This window comes from Mirounga angustirostris, unplaced genomic scaffold (assembly GCF_029215605.1).
Source record: "Mirounga angustirostris isolate CCGP_5_RB_7025 unplaced genomic scaffold, mMirAng1.0.hap1 SCAF_3, whole genome shotgun sequence".
NCBI classification, from domain to species: Eukaryota; Metazoa; Chordata; class Mammalia; order Carnivora; family Phocidae; genus Mirounga; species Mirounga angustirostris.
This window is the reverse complement of record NW_026991711.1, coordinates 10,073,574-10,090,326: the sequence shown is the minus strand read 5'-3', so window position 1 is coordinate 10,090,326 and position 16,753 is coordinate 10,073,574. Positions and strand designations below refer to the sequence as shown.

The following is a 16,753-nucleotide window of genomic DNA, read 5'->3' as shown; positions in this document are numbered from 1 at the left end:
CAAGGGGCAGCCTGCAGAGCAAAGTGGGGCTCCAGTGCCATTGCACAGGAGTATGGTTGGTGTTCAAGACAGGGAAGTCTTCCTAGAGAGAGAGCGCTTTACTAATCAGAATGAAAAGTCAGAGCAAAAATAATCTAGCATAAAGCATAAAGACCAGTCCTAGAGACTGAGCTCACTGGCAACTAAGAAAGAGAAGCAGTATGACATCACATGAACACAGGAGTCTGTCGCTTTTGCCTGGGCTTCCATCTGCCATATCTTGGAGCCTCAGTTGTGAATTCTACATGATGGGTGAGACAGGAAGTCTCTGAGCTGTTGTAAACGTCCCACATTAGCCAGAAATGGTTCAGATGTGTGGATGGGAGTGAGCTTTCCCGTCAGGGTGTCAGTGAGAAGTTACAGAATTCAAAGGTAGAGGCTGTTCCTGTCTTTCCTGAAAACAGCTCCTCCGTTCTTTGCCCTGACGATGTTATACCTCGCTTCCAAACGATGAGAGGCTCCTGGTATTCCAACAGATAAATTCTAAAGTCCTTGGCCAATATTCTTGATCCTCTACTCTCTGCCTTCAACTGGCCCTTTTATCCAAACCCAAGCGAGACTTTGCATTGTTCTTTAATTCCACATCCTTATCCCTTAGCTGAGGCTCCTTCCTCAACATCGCAAGCCTTTTCTCCATCTCTACCTGTTGAAATTCTATCCATACATCAAGTGCCAACTCAAGAACTTGCTCCTTTACTGGGCCTTTCCTCCTTTACAGAGCCAGACTGAGGTTTATACTTCCTATATGGTATTTGTCACAGATCTGTTGCAAATGCCTTTACGTCATCTGGTCTCATACATATGTGTAAAAATTATTGATCGTCTAAGCTCTTTCTTCCTGGTCTGTGATTGACTTAGTTTTCATTTTCTTATTATCTCCTATAGCACCTGGTACTTTGCCAACAGCATAGTAGGCAGCAAGAAAATTTAATGAATGGTTATGTGGATGGTTAAAAGACAGCATGAATAAATGTGAAAATGAAAAAGAAGGGTGATAATTAGAGAAAAAATGAGATGAGGCAGTACCATGAATTATAGCATTTGATTTGAAATGAGCTTTTATAATTTAAAATAGTTTTCAGGAAAAAACACACATACAAGAAAAGGAAATTTAATAAATGTAAAATTCATGAGTATTCTCAAGGAGGAAAAATAATTAGCTCAAATTCTGCAAAATCACCATTTCTATGTGACTGTGAGAGAAAAAACTTTTTCAAGATAATAGCTAATTGGGAATGACCTGGGTACCAGAATCATGCAGAGGGTATGAAGACAGGACGTCGTGGGGTCTGTCAATATACAGAAAGTCTAGGGGAAATGTTTGAGGACATGACTCATATATTCAGTATCTTTATGGGAGAAGATGAAGAACCCGCAGTTTTCTGAAAACCTATGATGTAACTGAACAAACTGTTTTCAGAAGGATGGCTGGGTGATATATTTACCACTGGGCTCTCATAGCAGCTCTATGAGGTAGATATTATTTTCAGAGAAGCAATTTAAGAATTAGAGATGAACATAATGACCTCAAAAATGTATAGTACGGGTTATTAAAACCCGGATTTGGCTACAAATCCACCTTAGTCCTAAATCCATGCCCTTTCTGGCCCATCACATACAGACTTGCCAATATCCAGTAGCTCAGTTCAAACATCAATATCCTCTTCAGTTCCTCCTGATCCTTCACCACTCATACGCAGTCTCTGAGTCGTCTGTCCCTTCTCCTGAAAACACCCCTGAGCATTTTCACTTCTTTCCAACTCATTGCCATCACCCTGGTCAGCCTCTATCCCTTCTTCCCTATAGACAAATGTGATAAGCTATTCTCATATCCACTGCACTTCATTTCACTTCATTCTGCATATGACACCTAGCGTAATCTGGTAAAAATGCATACGTGATCACATGACTCCCTGGCTGAAAGTATTTCTATGGCTTCTCATTATTCTCGGATTAAAGTTGGAAGTTTTTAACATGAACTGTAAGACTTCCGTAAACTGCACCTCCACATGCCTTATTCATTTCATGCCACTTTCCACATCATTTCCTATGTTCTAGCCATCTTGGACTTTTTCTTCTTATTTCCACTTTTACCACAGAGCCTTTGCTGTTGTCTCTTGCGGGAAGTGGGCCTCCCCACCATCTCACTTCTCTTACCTATTATTTTTACTTTGCTCTCAGTACCTCGTTTAGGATCTACTTGCCCAAGGACTCTCTGTCTGATTACCAGGTCTCAGTTAAATCCCCTGCTAAGCTCTTCTGCAACACTTTGCACTTCTCCATTTATTTTATCACTTTGGTTTTCTCATATCAAACTCTGAGAGGAGGATTATGGCTGACTTGATCTCCCATTATGTTTCCACAGTCTAGGATGTGATCTGGTGAGTGGTAAAGTCTCAGTTCATATTTGTTGGTTGCTATGATGATTGATTAAAAATGGAAAAATAAGTATTAAGAAGAGGGTTCCTTAAATGGACATTCTACTTCTCAATATCATTTGAGTGCTGTTTTACTGTCAGTGAGATCACTCTCAGGAGTTGTAGTCAAATCCTCAAAGTTGGCAGAGTCTATGGCGTATGGTATACCAGATGACTCCAGTGCCTCTGTGTCACTCACTGTGAACCTCCTTGAGGTTTTGGTGAGGTCCCGGGACACTATACCTGAGAAAACCTGCTCTGGTTCCATTGTCATAAGGATGTGTGGATCAGCTTAACACTGTAGAGGTGAAATTATTAGGAGATTCTAAGTTTTTCATTTATGCATTTGATAATGAATTCCACAAATATTTATTATATAAATAGTATGCTCAAATATTGTGCAAAGCATTGAATAAATACTGGTGAGGAAGATAAGCAAGGCTACTTCCCTTACAAAGCTTAGAATTTTCTGCTTTAGTTCACTTCAGACCCAGGTGTAATTGCAAGATAGTCATTCGTGCATTGATTGGATGGCCATGTATGAAGTAGCTCTGCACTTGGGGAGGTCAAATTTCCATTCATGAAACTATTAGAGGTCAATCATAATAGCTATGTGCCATAAAATATAATTGTTGTACTATAATCATCAAGTAAGAATGTTGTTATCTATCTCATCCTACCCACAGAATTACATAATTGAAATATTAAATTGATTTGAGTTTTTTCTGTCTCTGAAAGAGTTTAAAAATCATCGATGATCATTTATATGCACTTAAGAAATACTTTTTGCTTTGTTTAAATGGTTTAGGTACATGTCACTGTGGCAGGTGTAAGTGTGATAATCCAGATGGAAACGGCCTCGTTTATGGTAAATTTTGTGAGTGTGACGATAGAGAATGCATAGACGATGAAACAGAAGAAATATGTGGAGGTAGGTATACTAACTTCGTAGAAATTAGTAAAAGTCCTTGATTTTCCACCTGTTTTATTGTACTTTTGTCACTCTATACATTCCTGCACTGTTTACTCATTTAATCTGAATTTATGTTTATTTGGAGAACACCTCATATAAGGCATTTAGGGTAGACTAGTACTTTTTAAATGCAAAATCAGACTGTTCCCAGGGGAGAGCCCGATCATTATAGCAACCAACCAACTGTGTGGTTCCAGAGTGATCCTACCGGTACTTCATCTTCCCTGCTTCGTGCAGCACTTTTATGTTGTCTCTTTTCTCCCAGTCAGTCTCTCAATTGCATGTGTTAATTTCATTCTATTTTCCCTTTCTAAATCATAAGCCTTTAAATAGTTTCATGTCCCATTGGAGACACTGGAGGCCCAAAGGATCACTAGCCTAGAATCTGTCCCTTGCCACCCCATACTTAGATTAACATTTTTCGTGATCTTTTTTGTCTTTCTAGGGTATTTCTAACACCATTACTCAATCCATTTTTCTACTGAAGCATTTATTGCATGTGCCACACTTCCTAGCGCTAAGGACTATAATAAGTTCTTCACGTTCGTTGGGTAGTACACCCAGGGTCATTCCAGCAATAGTACTGGAATTTAGACTCTTGTCTGTCGGACACCAAAGACTGAGCCCTTGACTCTACCCATGGAGAGCTGTATCAGTGCCCTGGGGTTTGGAGCTCCATGAGAAGAGCCCCTCCTCATCACCCAGAGTATCCTTCTCTTCTGCTTACCTATCTGCAAGCGTGTTCCCAGAGTTTATATTTGCACCCATGGCTAGCACAGGAGAGGAAAGGAGAGAGCAGCGAGAATCTCTTCAGTTTACATAAATGTAAATGCTTCAGCCTGGTTACTGCTGGCCTCATCTCTCCATTAATAAGCAATTGTTTATTTCATTTATCTCCGACAAGATTCCAATGCATGGAATCCTATTCTGCATGCAGAATGGATGATTTCAGAAGAGAATTTTCCCTGGAAGGATCAGGGACAAATAGGGCAGGAGGAGCCAGAGAGCCATAGAGAAAGTGTCACTAACTTAGGAGGACCAGCTCTCCCTCTGTTTACAAAACCAAATTGTAGTTTCAATTCTTACGGTCATCCAGATACTCTTATTTTAGGTCTGCTTGGTTCCCTCTGGTTTCCTTGCTGTACAACCCACCAAGATAAAACAGACAAATACAAAAAGCTACGTTTTTCAAGGCAATGACCTAAGCTAGATGCTGCTCAGACAATTCTGTTAATGGACTCAATCCAAAATAGTTAGAAGAGTTAGGTAAATCCACCTACAAATATTATGTATCTATCCTCCTGATGTTTCATTTTCAATTATGATGGACCAAAAAAGAGGTGGGGAACATGCTTGGAGCAATGTGTTCTGATGCACATCACCAAAGCGAAGTCTATTTGCATGTGTAAATGTAAACATTTAACTGGAAGCAACACAACAGGAAATGTTTGACTCCCAACCTTGCCACTAACCATTTCCATTTGTTTGAGGCTTAAGCCATTTCGTGGTGCAAAGTCTCTGACCACACACTTCAGCCCTCCTCTGAGGGTGACATTGGCTGGGATTGTAGATTTTCTACATGTCATTCGCATGAAACCAATCTGTTGAGAGGTGACTGCACAGCCCATCAGTGGAACACTTTAAAAGGAGATTTTCTCGCTCCATCAGTTTATACAAAGCAAAGAGTGGATATTTATTGTGTGCAATGTGTATTGTCCCAAGCTTGTATTTTTTTTTTGTTTGTTTGTTTGTTTTGTTTTGTTTCTCCCAAGCTTGTATTTTATCTCAATTATCCATATGTGGCTTGTTAACAATATTTTCATTTGGGTTGTGAGGATATCTGCTTAATTTTTCCTATCTACATACAAATGTAGTTTGACATGATTCTTCTTTCCTTATTCACCTGTATCTCAGTGATGTTTTAGTAAAACCCTAATTCAATTTTGAGTTTTATACATATACAAAGAATTTGGGTATGAAGAATGTAGATTTGGGATTATTTGTTAATGTCATGGTAATGCTTACGTACGCAGCACCTTACATAAATTTCCTAAAATTTCAGAGGAAATAAATTCTGGTTTAAAAAGTTAATCAAGTCTTAAAAAATTTTTAAAAAATTGACTTCTAGAAAAGGTTTTAGTACACAGTTGTCTTGCTGTTTTCCAGTGTAAGTTCCTGAGGAGACAGCCCCAGGATGTATTTTGTGTGGGTACAGGAGAGATGTTTTTGAGTTCATAAATAAAATGTATAGCCTCTATATTTTATCACTGGTGAAATGATTAGATAGCCCTTACATTTGCCTATGTGAACAAATTAAAATGAAAACTTGTTGTAGAAACGATCATTGACTGTTAGGCTAATAAGAGGTTTTCCATGGAAATCCAAATTACAGCTCATTTAGAGAGAAAACGTGGCAAGTGACTTGAGGCACATAGAATTGCCACCTTCTGGGAGCCAGAAAGATTGCTCAGTAGGGGTGCAGGAAGCCAGGATGTTACAGCTCATGAGGGGTTGCTGGGAAGTAGGTACAAAGGAGCAGGGTAAGGTTTCATAAGAGGCAGGAGCCAGAGGGGTATGGTGGCTTCGGAACACAAAATGATGGGGCGCCCCTCCCTATCATTTCTGTCCCCTTGACAAATAGGAGGGGGATTTGATCGGGAGGCCAAGGGTCCATGATAGTTTATTGACCCAAAGGAAGACGAAACACTGATTTAACGGAAAACCTCTTTTCCTCGTGGTAGAACACAGCAGCCTGTGGGACACATTTGAATGGAAAGATGAAATATTTCCCCTGGTTTAAGAAATGGTTCAGTCATTAATACTATGCATCCAAGTAAATATGTACCCCTGGCTTCTCAGTGGTTGATTTCAAATGAAATACTTGGATGACTAATTCCAGAAATACCCTCAGAAGGAATGCTTACATACATTTGACTGGGATGCCGTACCTTTGAGATCGGAAGGTAGTAGATAGGCTTTCACAGTCTTTCATGTCATTTCTTTAAATTTCTTTCATTTTAATCAGCTACCTGGCTAGGACAAGTTAGAAGACACTTTGGCTTGCTTTGCGTGTATAATTACATAGGTATATGCAAATCTATAACTTGATTATTTTAAGCAGGGACTGTCGAGCAGGTATATTTTATTTCAAAAGGCAAAAATGATCATGAAGAGGTAGAAAGTTAATTTTGCTTTTAAAAGTTGCTTTTTTTTCCCCTCACTCTATAAAATTCATTTTGGGTAAAGGCCATGGAAAGTGTTACTGTGGAAACTGTTATTGCGGGTCTGGTTGGCATGGAGATAAATGTGAATTCCAGTGTGATATCACCCCCTGGGAGAGCAAGCGAAGATGCACATCTCCAGATGGCAAAATCTGCAGTAACAGAGGTGTGTCATTCATTCACGTTACTACGGAGTTGGGGCGGGGGGGAGGAACAAAGCTCTTAATTGTTAACACTCCTTTTCTCTGGATTTCCTTCAGTATGGGAGTAAGTTGTCTTTTATGGTGTTTGACTTTGATGTAAGTCCATACTATACCAACAGTCTTCTCTCTCATTTTTTATTGAGTAAAAAAGCAGAAGGATAAGAAAGTTGCTATAGTTCTTTAAGCTTCACTGAACCCGTTGTTAGTGTAGGGACTGTAATTTCTTTGGCGGCCATCCAGAAATAGCACAGGACAGCTAAAAGGCAATTCTTGTAGATACTTCTGCTAAATGTCTCTTCACTAACAGAACCATCTCCAGCATGAGCATCTAATTATCTAGAGAGTATTCAAGAAACTCTCTTGTCTTCATTATGAGTAAATCGAAGGCGTGGTTGTCATTCAGAATTGATCTGGAGTGGCTTCACTTTTATCTGCAGTAATAAAAATGATATTGAAGAGTTACAGAAACTACGTGTCAGGTAGCCATAGAAAATTGATGCTGACCTCTGATGTGAACTTTAAGATTATATTAGTATTGCTAAAATGTAATTTAACGTGAATTAACTGTTGATATCAAATCAAATCAGTTTTCAACACTTTTTAAAAACCCTTGAAAATACTTGTCATTTTTTCCCTTATTAGCTCTACTGTAAGTAAAAGAGGACCATGCAAGACTGTTCCTTGCCGACCTGATGATATAAATAAGTGACCATTTTTCCTTCTATGAAATTATAAAAATCTAGAAAGTTGGAAAACTCTTTCTTTCATGTCTATAAATGAATGGTACTTCTTAATAGATCCTGCTTCCACGGAAAACTTTAACACACAACCGATTCAATCTTTTGAAAAATTGGCAGAAAACATTGACGTGGAAGAGTAAAATGGGCCACATTTCTGTATGCAGGGAAAGGAAAGCAAAAGGCCTGAACTTGGAGCAAAAATCATAAAGAAAAGTCCTCTTTTTAATTTATGCAGAATCGGTCTGACTATAGATCATAGTACTCATTCATGTTATGTTTTCCTTTACTATATAAGGATGTGTTGCTGCCTGAGTTCTTTTTATTGATACAGTAGGGTCAGTGGTCACCATCATGCTGTCAGGGTATGCAGCTTGTGCTGTGTCCCCATGGGAAGCAAGCAGCTAGGTGTTGCAAGGAGTGAGGAGAGAAGTGGAAATGGTTGGTCTGTGGAGCAGGGCCGGGTTCTGCAGCAGGTGGGCTCTGAGAGACAGAGGTCCTTCAGAAACACACATGACTCACCCCCTCTCTGCAGTCTCACCTCCTGCCTCCCCTTTCCCGTGAGGGGTCCGATTTGGAGATCCGCCAAAGGCAGAAAGGAAAGCACCATGCCTGAACGAGGCTGGTTAGCAGTGAGACTCAGGGGTTCCTGAAGGCGAGTCTGAGTCCGGGAAGCACAGCCATGAGTCCTTTTATTCCCCCCGGAAGGTAACGGCCATGTTTCCCCTAGCACTCCTCCCCATCATTGCTTCTGGGCCAAGAGAGAGACACCAATCCCTGCACAGACCTACCTCATCTTCCTTGTTAGCCCATCTCCAAAGCCAAAAAAGCCTCTGTGGTAGACACAGCTCATCGGGGACAGAAGCATGTCCTGCATTGCCCAAATGGCTCATTCAGTTTCACGCTGGACCCACTTGAGCACATACCCACCCCCACCCCCTGCCCCTGCAACAATTATAGAGCTACGTGTATTTGTTTTTTAAAATACAGATATGGATATTTTAAACATTCAGATATAACCACCTTTTACATTTCGGTGCATGACCCTACAGTCTTTCGTTAGCTTTCTTTTTGTCAAATAGACGGCAAGTTTCTTGAGGGCAAGGATTCTATCTCATGTTCTTGTTTTGATATTATTTTAGAGAGAAACCAGAATCGTGCTGACGACATGTCCCACAACCTCACACAATTATAGACACAGATACTAACTTTTGTTTATTAAAAAATCTCTACTGTCCACTTTAGATGCTGTTTTTCCTTGGTAGAATTTTTTTCCTCCAATATATGTATTTTCCAAATACACAATAAGCAAAAGATTTTAAAAAGCAATGTGTCAGATGCTTTCTTCCATGATTTTTCTTCACTAAAACCATATACAATTTTTTTTTTCTCACTTAGGTACTTGTGTGTGTGGTGAGTGTTCTTGCCACGATGTTGACCCAACTGGAGACTGGGGAGATATTCACGGGGACACCTGTGAGTGTGATGAGAGGGACTGTAGGGCTGTCTATGACAGATACTCCGATGACTTCTGTTCAGGTACATTGCTTTCCTCATTCCTGTTTTTAAGTAAAAAAATTAAAAATAAAATAAAATATATATATATTCATTTCTTATTTTCAAGCTTCATTCTGATTCTCACAGAAACTGTAAAAGATCCAAATCTGTGTGGCCCCTGGGTGGCTCAGTCGGTTAAGCATCCATCTCTTGGTTTCAGCTCAGGTCATGATCTCAGGGTCATGAGCTCGAGCCCCGTGTCAGGCTCTGTGCTGGGTGTGGAGCTTACTTAGCTTACTTGTGATTCTCTTTTTCCCTCTCCCTCAGCGCCCCCCACCCCGCTCACACACTCTCTCAAAATAAATGCATGAATGATGAATGAATGAATGCATGAACTGAATTTGTGCATTGGAAAGCATTTGATAGTCACAGCGCTCCTGTGAATACCTTGGAAAACCTTCAGAGAATTTACACGTTGGCAAAGACCAGAGATGAAAGGGCCTCACTTTCTTAAAACTAGTCTAACTCCTCACCAAGGAGAACTACCTCCTCCAGATATCTGTTGCTCAGCTCTGAACATACAGAACCAGCAGACCAATGACGGCGTCCAGGATGGGGACCATGAGAACAGCTATGCTCATGTATTACACAACTTCACATAACACAGTTCTCCTGGATATTTTCATGCCTTAATTCCTTGGCATAATTTATATCCTAAGATTATTCTGCAGACTAGTGTAGGATTCAATATCAGTAAGTGGATTCAAAAATTTTGTTCCATAAACATTTGTAGAGCAGATACCATTTACCAGGGTCTGGACAGCATCCTGGCTTTCAGTTCCAGCAGTGAAGGGGACAAACATGATCAATCTTCGGCTTTAGGGAGCTTGCAGTTTTAAGTGCAAAGGAAAACCACCCCCTGCCAGAACCTCTCAGGGTGGAAAGGGAAAAAGAAGGTGGTCAGAAGGTGGTTATCTGAAAAAGTGTCATTGAGCAAAAGCTGGAGTTATGGATTTTCAGTCCGGTTATATTTGACCACCCAGGAGACAGAGACATCTGCATATACATCTTTTTAAGCTGAACTGCTTGATGGGTGTGTAAGTAGATAGGAAACTCCACTGTCTCCTGAAGGTTTGCCAGCAAAGGGAGATAAAGAGCTGCCCTGTTTAATCACGATTGTGCAGCTGTGGAAGCTTCTCTGGCCCCACGGAGAGGAGCCTGCTGCTAAAACTTCCCACTGAAGAAGAGCTTCCCTCTCCTGACTGTCCCTCATGCTCGGGAGAACTTCCTGAACATTCCATGAACACCCTTCTCTTGAGGGGATGCCCTTTCCAGACTTTTCTGTTATTCATTATATATGAGGGTTATTATTGCCATATTGACACAATGGAAATGAGACAGCCGCTAATTCGGGTGGCTCTCTGTGCCAGACACCGTGCTAAGCACTTTCCAGATTGTGGCATTTATTTTTTTTTGTAAAAGTCTACGAGGTGGGGAATCTGTTTCTTCTCATTTTACAAACGGGGGTAGTGAGGCGCAGGAAAGTTCCATAAACTGCTCAAGGCCTCACAGGATCACAGGATCACAATGTTAACGAGGTCTATGAATCCAAAGAAATATAAAGGTTCTTTCTTTACTGAAAAAATGTTTGTGTACTAGGACAAACCTTTATCAGGAGCCAACTATGCTAGAGGCACTACATAAGATATTAGGGTCTACGTAAGATATTAGGATCTAAGAATACAAAAATTCATAGATTCTACCCTCAAGAAATGTACTGTTTAGCAAAACAAGCAAAACAAACAAAACAAAACAAACCCCAAAACCAAAACAAAACAACAATGACAAAACTGCCACATAAACATGAAATTTTATTAAACTGTGGTATGGGAGATTTGCAGAATCATGGATTTGTTGCTCATCCGGCGGTTGATGCTGGGGACATAGCAACGAACACAACAGATCACATCCCTCCTCTGATGGAATTTACATGCCATTGGGACTCAGAGCAGCAAACAAACTGAATAAGTAAACGGTGTAGAGAATGTCGGGCGTGGGCTTCTTACCTAAACGATAGGCCCGCAGGTAAAAAGAGGTAAGAGGCACGTCCTAGGCAAAGAGAATAAAAGTGCGTGATCTGTGCAGGGGACTAGAATCAGTTCAGTTATCACCAGAGTGCACGAGTGACAAAAGGTAAAGCTGGCGAGAAACAGAACTAGAGGTCTTTTTGCCTTACTGCAGAACCAGACTCTATTCCAAAGGTAATGGGGAGCTAATGATGGTTTTAGGCAGCGAAGTGCTACACTCACAGGTTTCCAGTCTGGTTGTCTGGGTGCCATTTACCGAAACAGGGAATATAGAAGGAAGTTGGCAAATTCATTTCTAGATATTGAGCCTAAAGGACCAATGGCAATCCAAAGTTGGTTTTTTTTTTTTCAGCCTGTTGAATATGTGAGTCTGAAGGGTCAGGGCTGAACATGAGAAGTTAGAGCCCGAGAATAGGTAATTAAAACTATACCGGGGTTCAGGAAATGTCATTTAAGAATTCTATTTTAAGATTGTGAGATAAAACATGAATTCATACAATTTTAAATGGGAAAATGAAGGAGATAATCAGGCTATATAAAAAAAATTATAAGTTTGTGGCTTTCTGATATACTGTTTTTGGTTTTTGTTTTTGTTATTGTTTTGGTTTTTCTTTATTTGTTTTACATAAGGTGTGTTCTTCCTTGATAAACCTGTGATCTTGATTTTGGAGTGGGGTTGAAACATTCAGAATAGCTACATAATAGTGACCACTCAGGGTCGCATGTGCTGTTCTGTCTCACGGTGAGGGAGAGGGCTCATGGGGTGAAGACGGGCAATGAACTTCAGTTAACACTTCAATCCTTTTATTATAAGCTCACAATTCCTCCTGCGTGTCATTTGGGCTCAGAGTTACCACTCTAGGTTGGGCAGGTAAAGGTCCAAAGGAGGCCTCCTTGGAAGCTGAAATTCTCCACTTCATCTCTTCCTTCTCTTCTTCCTTCTGCCCCTAGTTTCCTCTTTCTCACATTTTCCATTCCTCCCTATTCTAGGAGATTTCAGGAAAGGGAAGCTGTTGGGTGGTTATGGCTGTGGTAGGTCAGGTTTATCGTGGGAGGAGTTTAGAGAAGAATGCTTAACCCTTTACTTGTGGTCTCCGCACTATGGGGGCAGACCCCTGGCAGTGGGAAGAAGGGATGGAGCAAGAGGCTGTGGTTCAGACAACAAGACAAGACCCCACTCTTTTAGCCCATTTCACACCCCTCATTCCATTTTATGTTCACCCTCACTCAGAGGGGGTGACATTATTATCTGCATTTTAACAGGAGAGGAAACAGGTTCCGAAAACTTAAGTAACTTGACAGAGTTCACACAGCCATTAAGTGTCGCCTGGAAACACATACAGAACCTAAGTACTCATGTGATTTGATCTCCAAGTGATGCAAACAAACTTCTTCAATTTTACTTTATTTTGGTAAGGAAGAACTGTCCTCTGGATGCTCACAATTCTTATAAAACAAAGCTTCTCTGAATGTCGTTATGATCTGGGGCAGGCCACCCATCTCTGGGATTTCTTCATTCTCAGGAAACCCGTCGAATTCTAGACATTCTGTTAAGTGATTTATTAGTCTTCACAATTGTCTTACTTGTCTGTCGGAGTTGCACCACGGGAAGGATGCCACGCAGCTGACTGCTGAGGATGTTAGTGCCTCTGTGTTAGGAGACGGGAGTGACCCAACTATGTCAATGTTCTCTAGTGGTTTATGCAAGGCTGGGATGTAAGAAGGCTCAGATGAAGTGCAGCTTTGTATTTCGCTCCCATTCTTGCCATCCTCAGGGTGTTTTTGTTATTTGAGTCCCAGGGAAATCTCCTGGTGAGTTGGTTGAAGTTGCTCTTTCAATTGACATTCTCATTGTTTTCATTCATTCCCAGTGAGTCCATTCATCTATTCAATAATGCACTAAAATATAAATATTTGTGCCTATTACATTGTGGATACAAAAGACACAAGTATTTTAAAACCTGCTCCCTGCTCCCAAATAAATCAGTTTTATTTATTTCTTCTTTCATTCCTATTTGTCGTTCATCATCCACTTAGTGTGTGTGTGTGTTTGTGACAACTCACATATACACATATATAATTCATGTGCACACTCAGATACACGTACATACACAACATACACAACACCTCAGAGACATTGCTATTAACAAAATTTGAGCGTAACTACAATGACCAGGGCATGACCAACCCTCCCGAAGTGTACCAGCGGCGCTGTTTGTTACTGCTGTTCTTTGAGCTGCTCCACTGAGTTTACTTCCTGGTCCTGAAATAACTTTTATTCCTGATGGCTATTTATACTCTGGTCTATTTCCCCGAAACCCGTAACTGCTAAAATATGCCACAGTGTGACCTTAAACTTTATTTTTCAACTTGGTCTGCCTATCAAAATGGTGAAAATAGAAAGTTAGTCCTGGCTTAGCGTTCCACTAATTTGGAAAATGGAATCATTTGATAGGACCATATTGTGTGGGGGAATTTATCATGGCGGGTTCCCAAAGCATTATGGAAAGAAACTGAAGGACATGATTAAGTACATTCAGTTTGCATTGTCTTGAAAGAAAAATCAAATAAATATATCAAATGGGTTTTTTTTTTTTAAATAACAAGTACTAGTTAGATCTAATTTGTTCCCCCAAACTTTTCCTATTAATGGTCCTCATCTTACTTCATAAGAAGCTAATTGTAAAAGTCAGATTCCAGTTCAAGAGAAGTTTTGATCAGTTTAAAAAAAAGAATATCTTCTACAGCAGAAGAATGTTTGTCTGGAATGGAGCAACTACATTCGTCCTGGATTGATATTTCTGAGATGACTTCACTCCAAAGAGCACAATGATTACAAAGAAAAAATAAGTTTTGGTATCATCACCCTCTCCTGTAATGGCCTGAGAGCCTTTAAAGCTCCTGCATGCCCAGCATGGCCATGGCCATGGTGCCACTGGGTGTCTAGCCATGTTGCCAACTGCCTGCCAGTGTGGTACAGATTGGGCTGCGATCCCACTATGTGGGCCCCATGTTGTTCTTTCATTGCTGTGTGTGTGTGTGTGTGTGTGTGTTTAATGCAGGTCATAGGTCTTCTGAAAGCTATTCTCTAATGTGCATTCTTCACATGTTTCCTATCAGGGATAAACAACAACATTCTGTATTTGTTGATCCTCTGCCTACAGAGTTTAAAGGAATACTTGTTAGAAGCAATGAAATCAACACCTGGAGGCCATATCTATCTATCTATCTATCTGACAAACTAGCATGGAAGTATGAAATTTCAGTGTGGTAAAATTCACTTCTTCTAATTCTGTCATTTTAAAGATAAAATGAGATGAGGGCCAGAAAGGTGGACTTAGTATTTAGACTAAGGACACAAATCTCCTAATTTCTTCTTTTATGCATCTTTCACTGTTTGTTTGGAAAAGACTTGCTATAGTATATTATGGCAGTTGAAAAGATTTTCATGCTAAACAGATCTTACCATTTCTAAACTCTTTTTTATATATCAACACCAAGCATTTTCATCTTCTTCATTTTATCCCTATAAAATGATCCCTTTTCTCCCTCTTTGGCATAACTTTTATACTGAAATTGAGAAACTAGTAACTCCAGGAGAGAAATTGCAATTGCATTTTATGATTTCCTGTCTTCCCTGAAAGGCTCAATGCCAGCTTCACAATCTGATATCAATACCATGCATTTTAAGTGATTTCCTAACTCCACTGATGAAATATCATAAAGGATTTTATAGAAAAGGTACAGTTTCATTTAAAGTGAGATCCGTAATGTTCTGAAATATACTTGAACACGAGGCTATAATCTTCGTTACCATAAAAGTAAAAGTAAAATTTAAAGTTAAAAGTTATGTTTATGTTTTAACCTAATCCTATTAGACTAGAATTATTTAAACTTTCTTTATTACTTTCACATTTGCTTCTCTGTGATCCTCACTAGGACATTTGATTTAGATATTTCTACTTTCCCAAAACAATAAAACCCTTAAGAAACAGTATATATCCCTGCTGTCACCATTTAAAGTGGTTGCCATGCATTCACTGACTCAGCAATTTCATTCATTATAGATGGTTGACTTAGGTCATTCATATTTTAATAACCCTTCTTTCCTCAGACCAAACTTGTTCAATGGATGTCGACTTCAGAGGGCAGAGTGTAGAAGAGACTCCTAAGCAGGTGATTTGAGGAGGATCGGTGGCCATCCTGACCTAAATAATATTCTCCCACTGTGACACTTTCCTATTTAGAGGCAAAATCTTTCATTCTGCAGCCAATCACAGCAGTGACACTGTCTCATTAATTTATTCCAGTGCCTAAGCAATGGACTACAGTGGGGTTATCGAGGGGACTTTGATGGGGTGAAGGCTGAGGCTGAGGCAGAAGACACAGGAGGTTAGGGCTCATCACACAATGTGGCAAAAGTGAGGGACACATTGTATGTGTTCTTCCCAGCTGTGGTTGGAGCTGGCAATGCCTAGAGGTGATGCACAAACTTATAGGACTGATTCTTGAGAATGTTCATGATGCTGCACTAAACACACAGGAAATAGAGGTGGAGGACCGCATAGGCTGCTTTTCCCCCTAGTGCCTGTATCAGAGCACAGAAATAGTGAAGAGATAGAAAAAAAGGCATAACTTTAGGGAGGAAAGCATAGAGATTAAAAACCGAGTGAGGAAACCAGTATGATAGAAAACAGAGAGTGAATCTGGAGCATAATGGCGAGAGACTTTCAGAGATTTCTTCTAGCTCTAGAGCAGCTACATTTTTTTTCCCCAAAATGTGTCAAGGCATCCACAGTTCCTCTGACTTCTTTTGTTATTAGTGGGACCAGATCTTAACTCTAAAAATCTTCTTCATAACTTCTGACAGTCTCCATGAATTCGTTTCACTCCACCACGAGTTTTGTTTGAAATGTTGACATGGGAATGAACCTGAGATAGAAACTAATGGCTGCGCTGAAGCCTATATTCCAACCACAGAAGTTGAGAACGTTCTGCCTTCAGTCACTGCTCTCCCTGTGCAGGGAGAATGAAGCTCCTGCTTCATTCCACGCCTGGGGACCGGGGTTGCATGCTGGGTGTGTGGTGGCGGTGTCCTGGGTAGTCAGGGACTGCTTGGCATCCTTTCCTACTGAATATTTTCTTCTAATGTTCAGAGCTATTTGCAACTTTTATTTTTTTTATTTTTTTTATTTTAAAGATTTTATTTATTTATTTGAGACAGAGAGAATGACAGAAACAGAGAGCACATGAGAGGGGGGAGGGTCAGAGGGAGAAGCAGACCCCCTGCCGAGCAGGGAGCCCCATGCGGGACTCGATCCCGGGACTCCAGGATCATGACCTGAGCCGAAGGCAGTCGCTTAACCAACTGAGCCACCCAGGCGCCCTATTTGCAACTTTTAAAAGTAAAGCTTTCCCCCCCTTCAATATAACTGTTTTCACTGTTCTTGTTAAAGTATCAACTAGTCTCTCACCAATGGCAGCATGTTCTGTACTTTGTCCAGTATCCTTGTAGATCTAAGTGTCCTAGGAATGAGACCTCTTGTCTTCAAAGCCATTGGCTTCTATAAACAGCCAAA

At 40.4% G+C, this 16,753-nt stretch overlaps 1 protein-coding gene across 6 annotated transcripts in view; it reads left to right on the top strand.

Annotated features, from left to right (window-relative positions):
• ITGBL1 (integrin subunit beta like 1) overlaps positions 1–16,753 on the top strand; it is a 245,934-nt gene that overhangs the window by 90,736 nt on the left and 138,445 nt on the right. For 5 of the 6 annotated variants that reach the window (XM_045869667.2, XM_054506403.2, XM_045869665.3 and 2 more), the window contains exons 4-6: positions 3,265–3,387; positions 6,676–6,816; positions 8,989–9,129. In XM_045869667.2, the coding sequence (XP_045725623.1) occupies positions 3,265–3,387; positions 6,676–6,816; positions 8,989–9,129 (405 nt within the window). The remainder of the gene's footprint in view (positions 1–3,264; positions 3,388–6,675; positions 6,817–8,988; positions 9,130–16,753) is intronic. The other variant, XM_064585919.1, reaches the window with a different exon arrangement.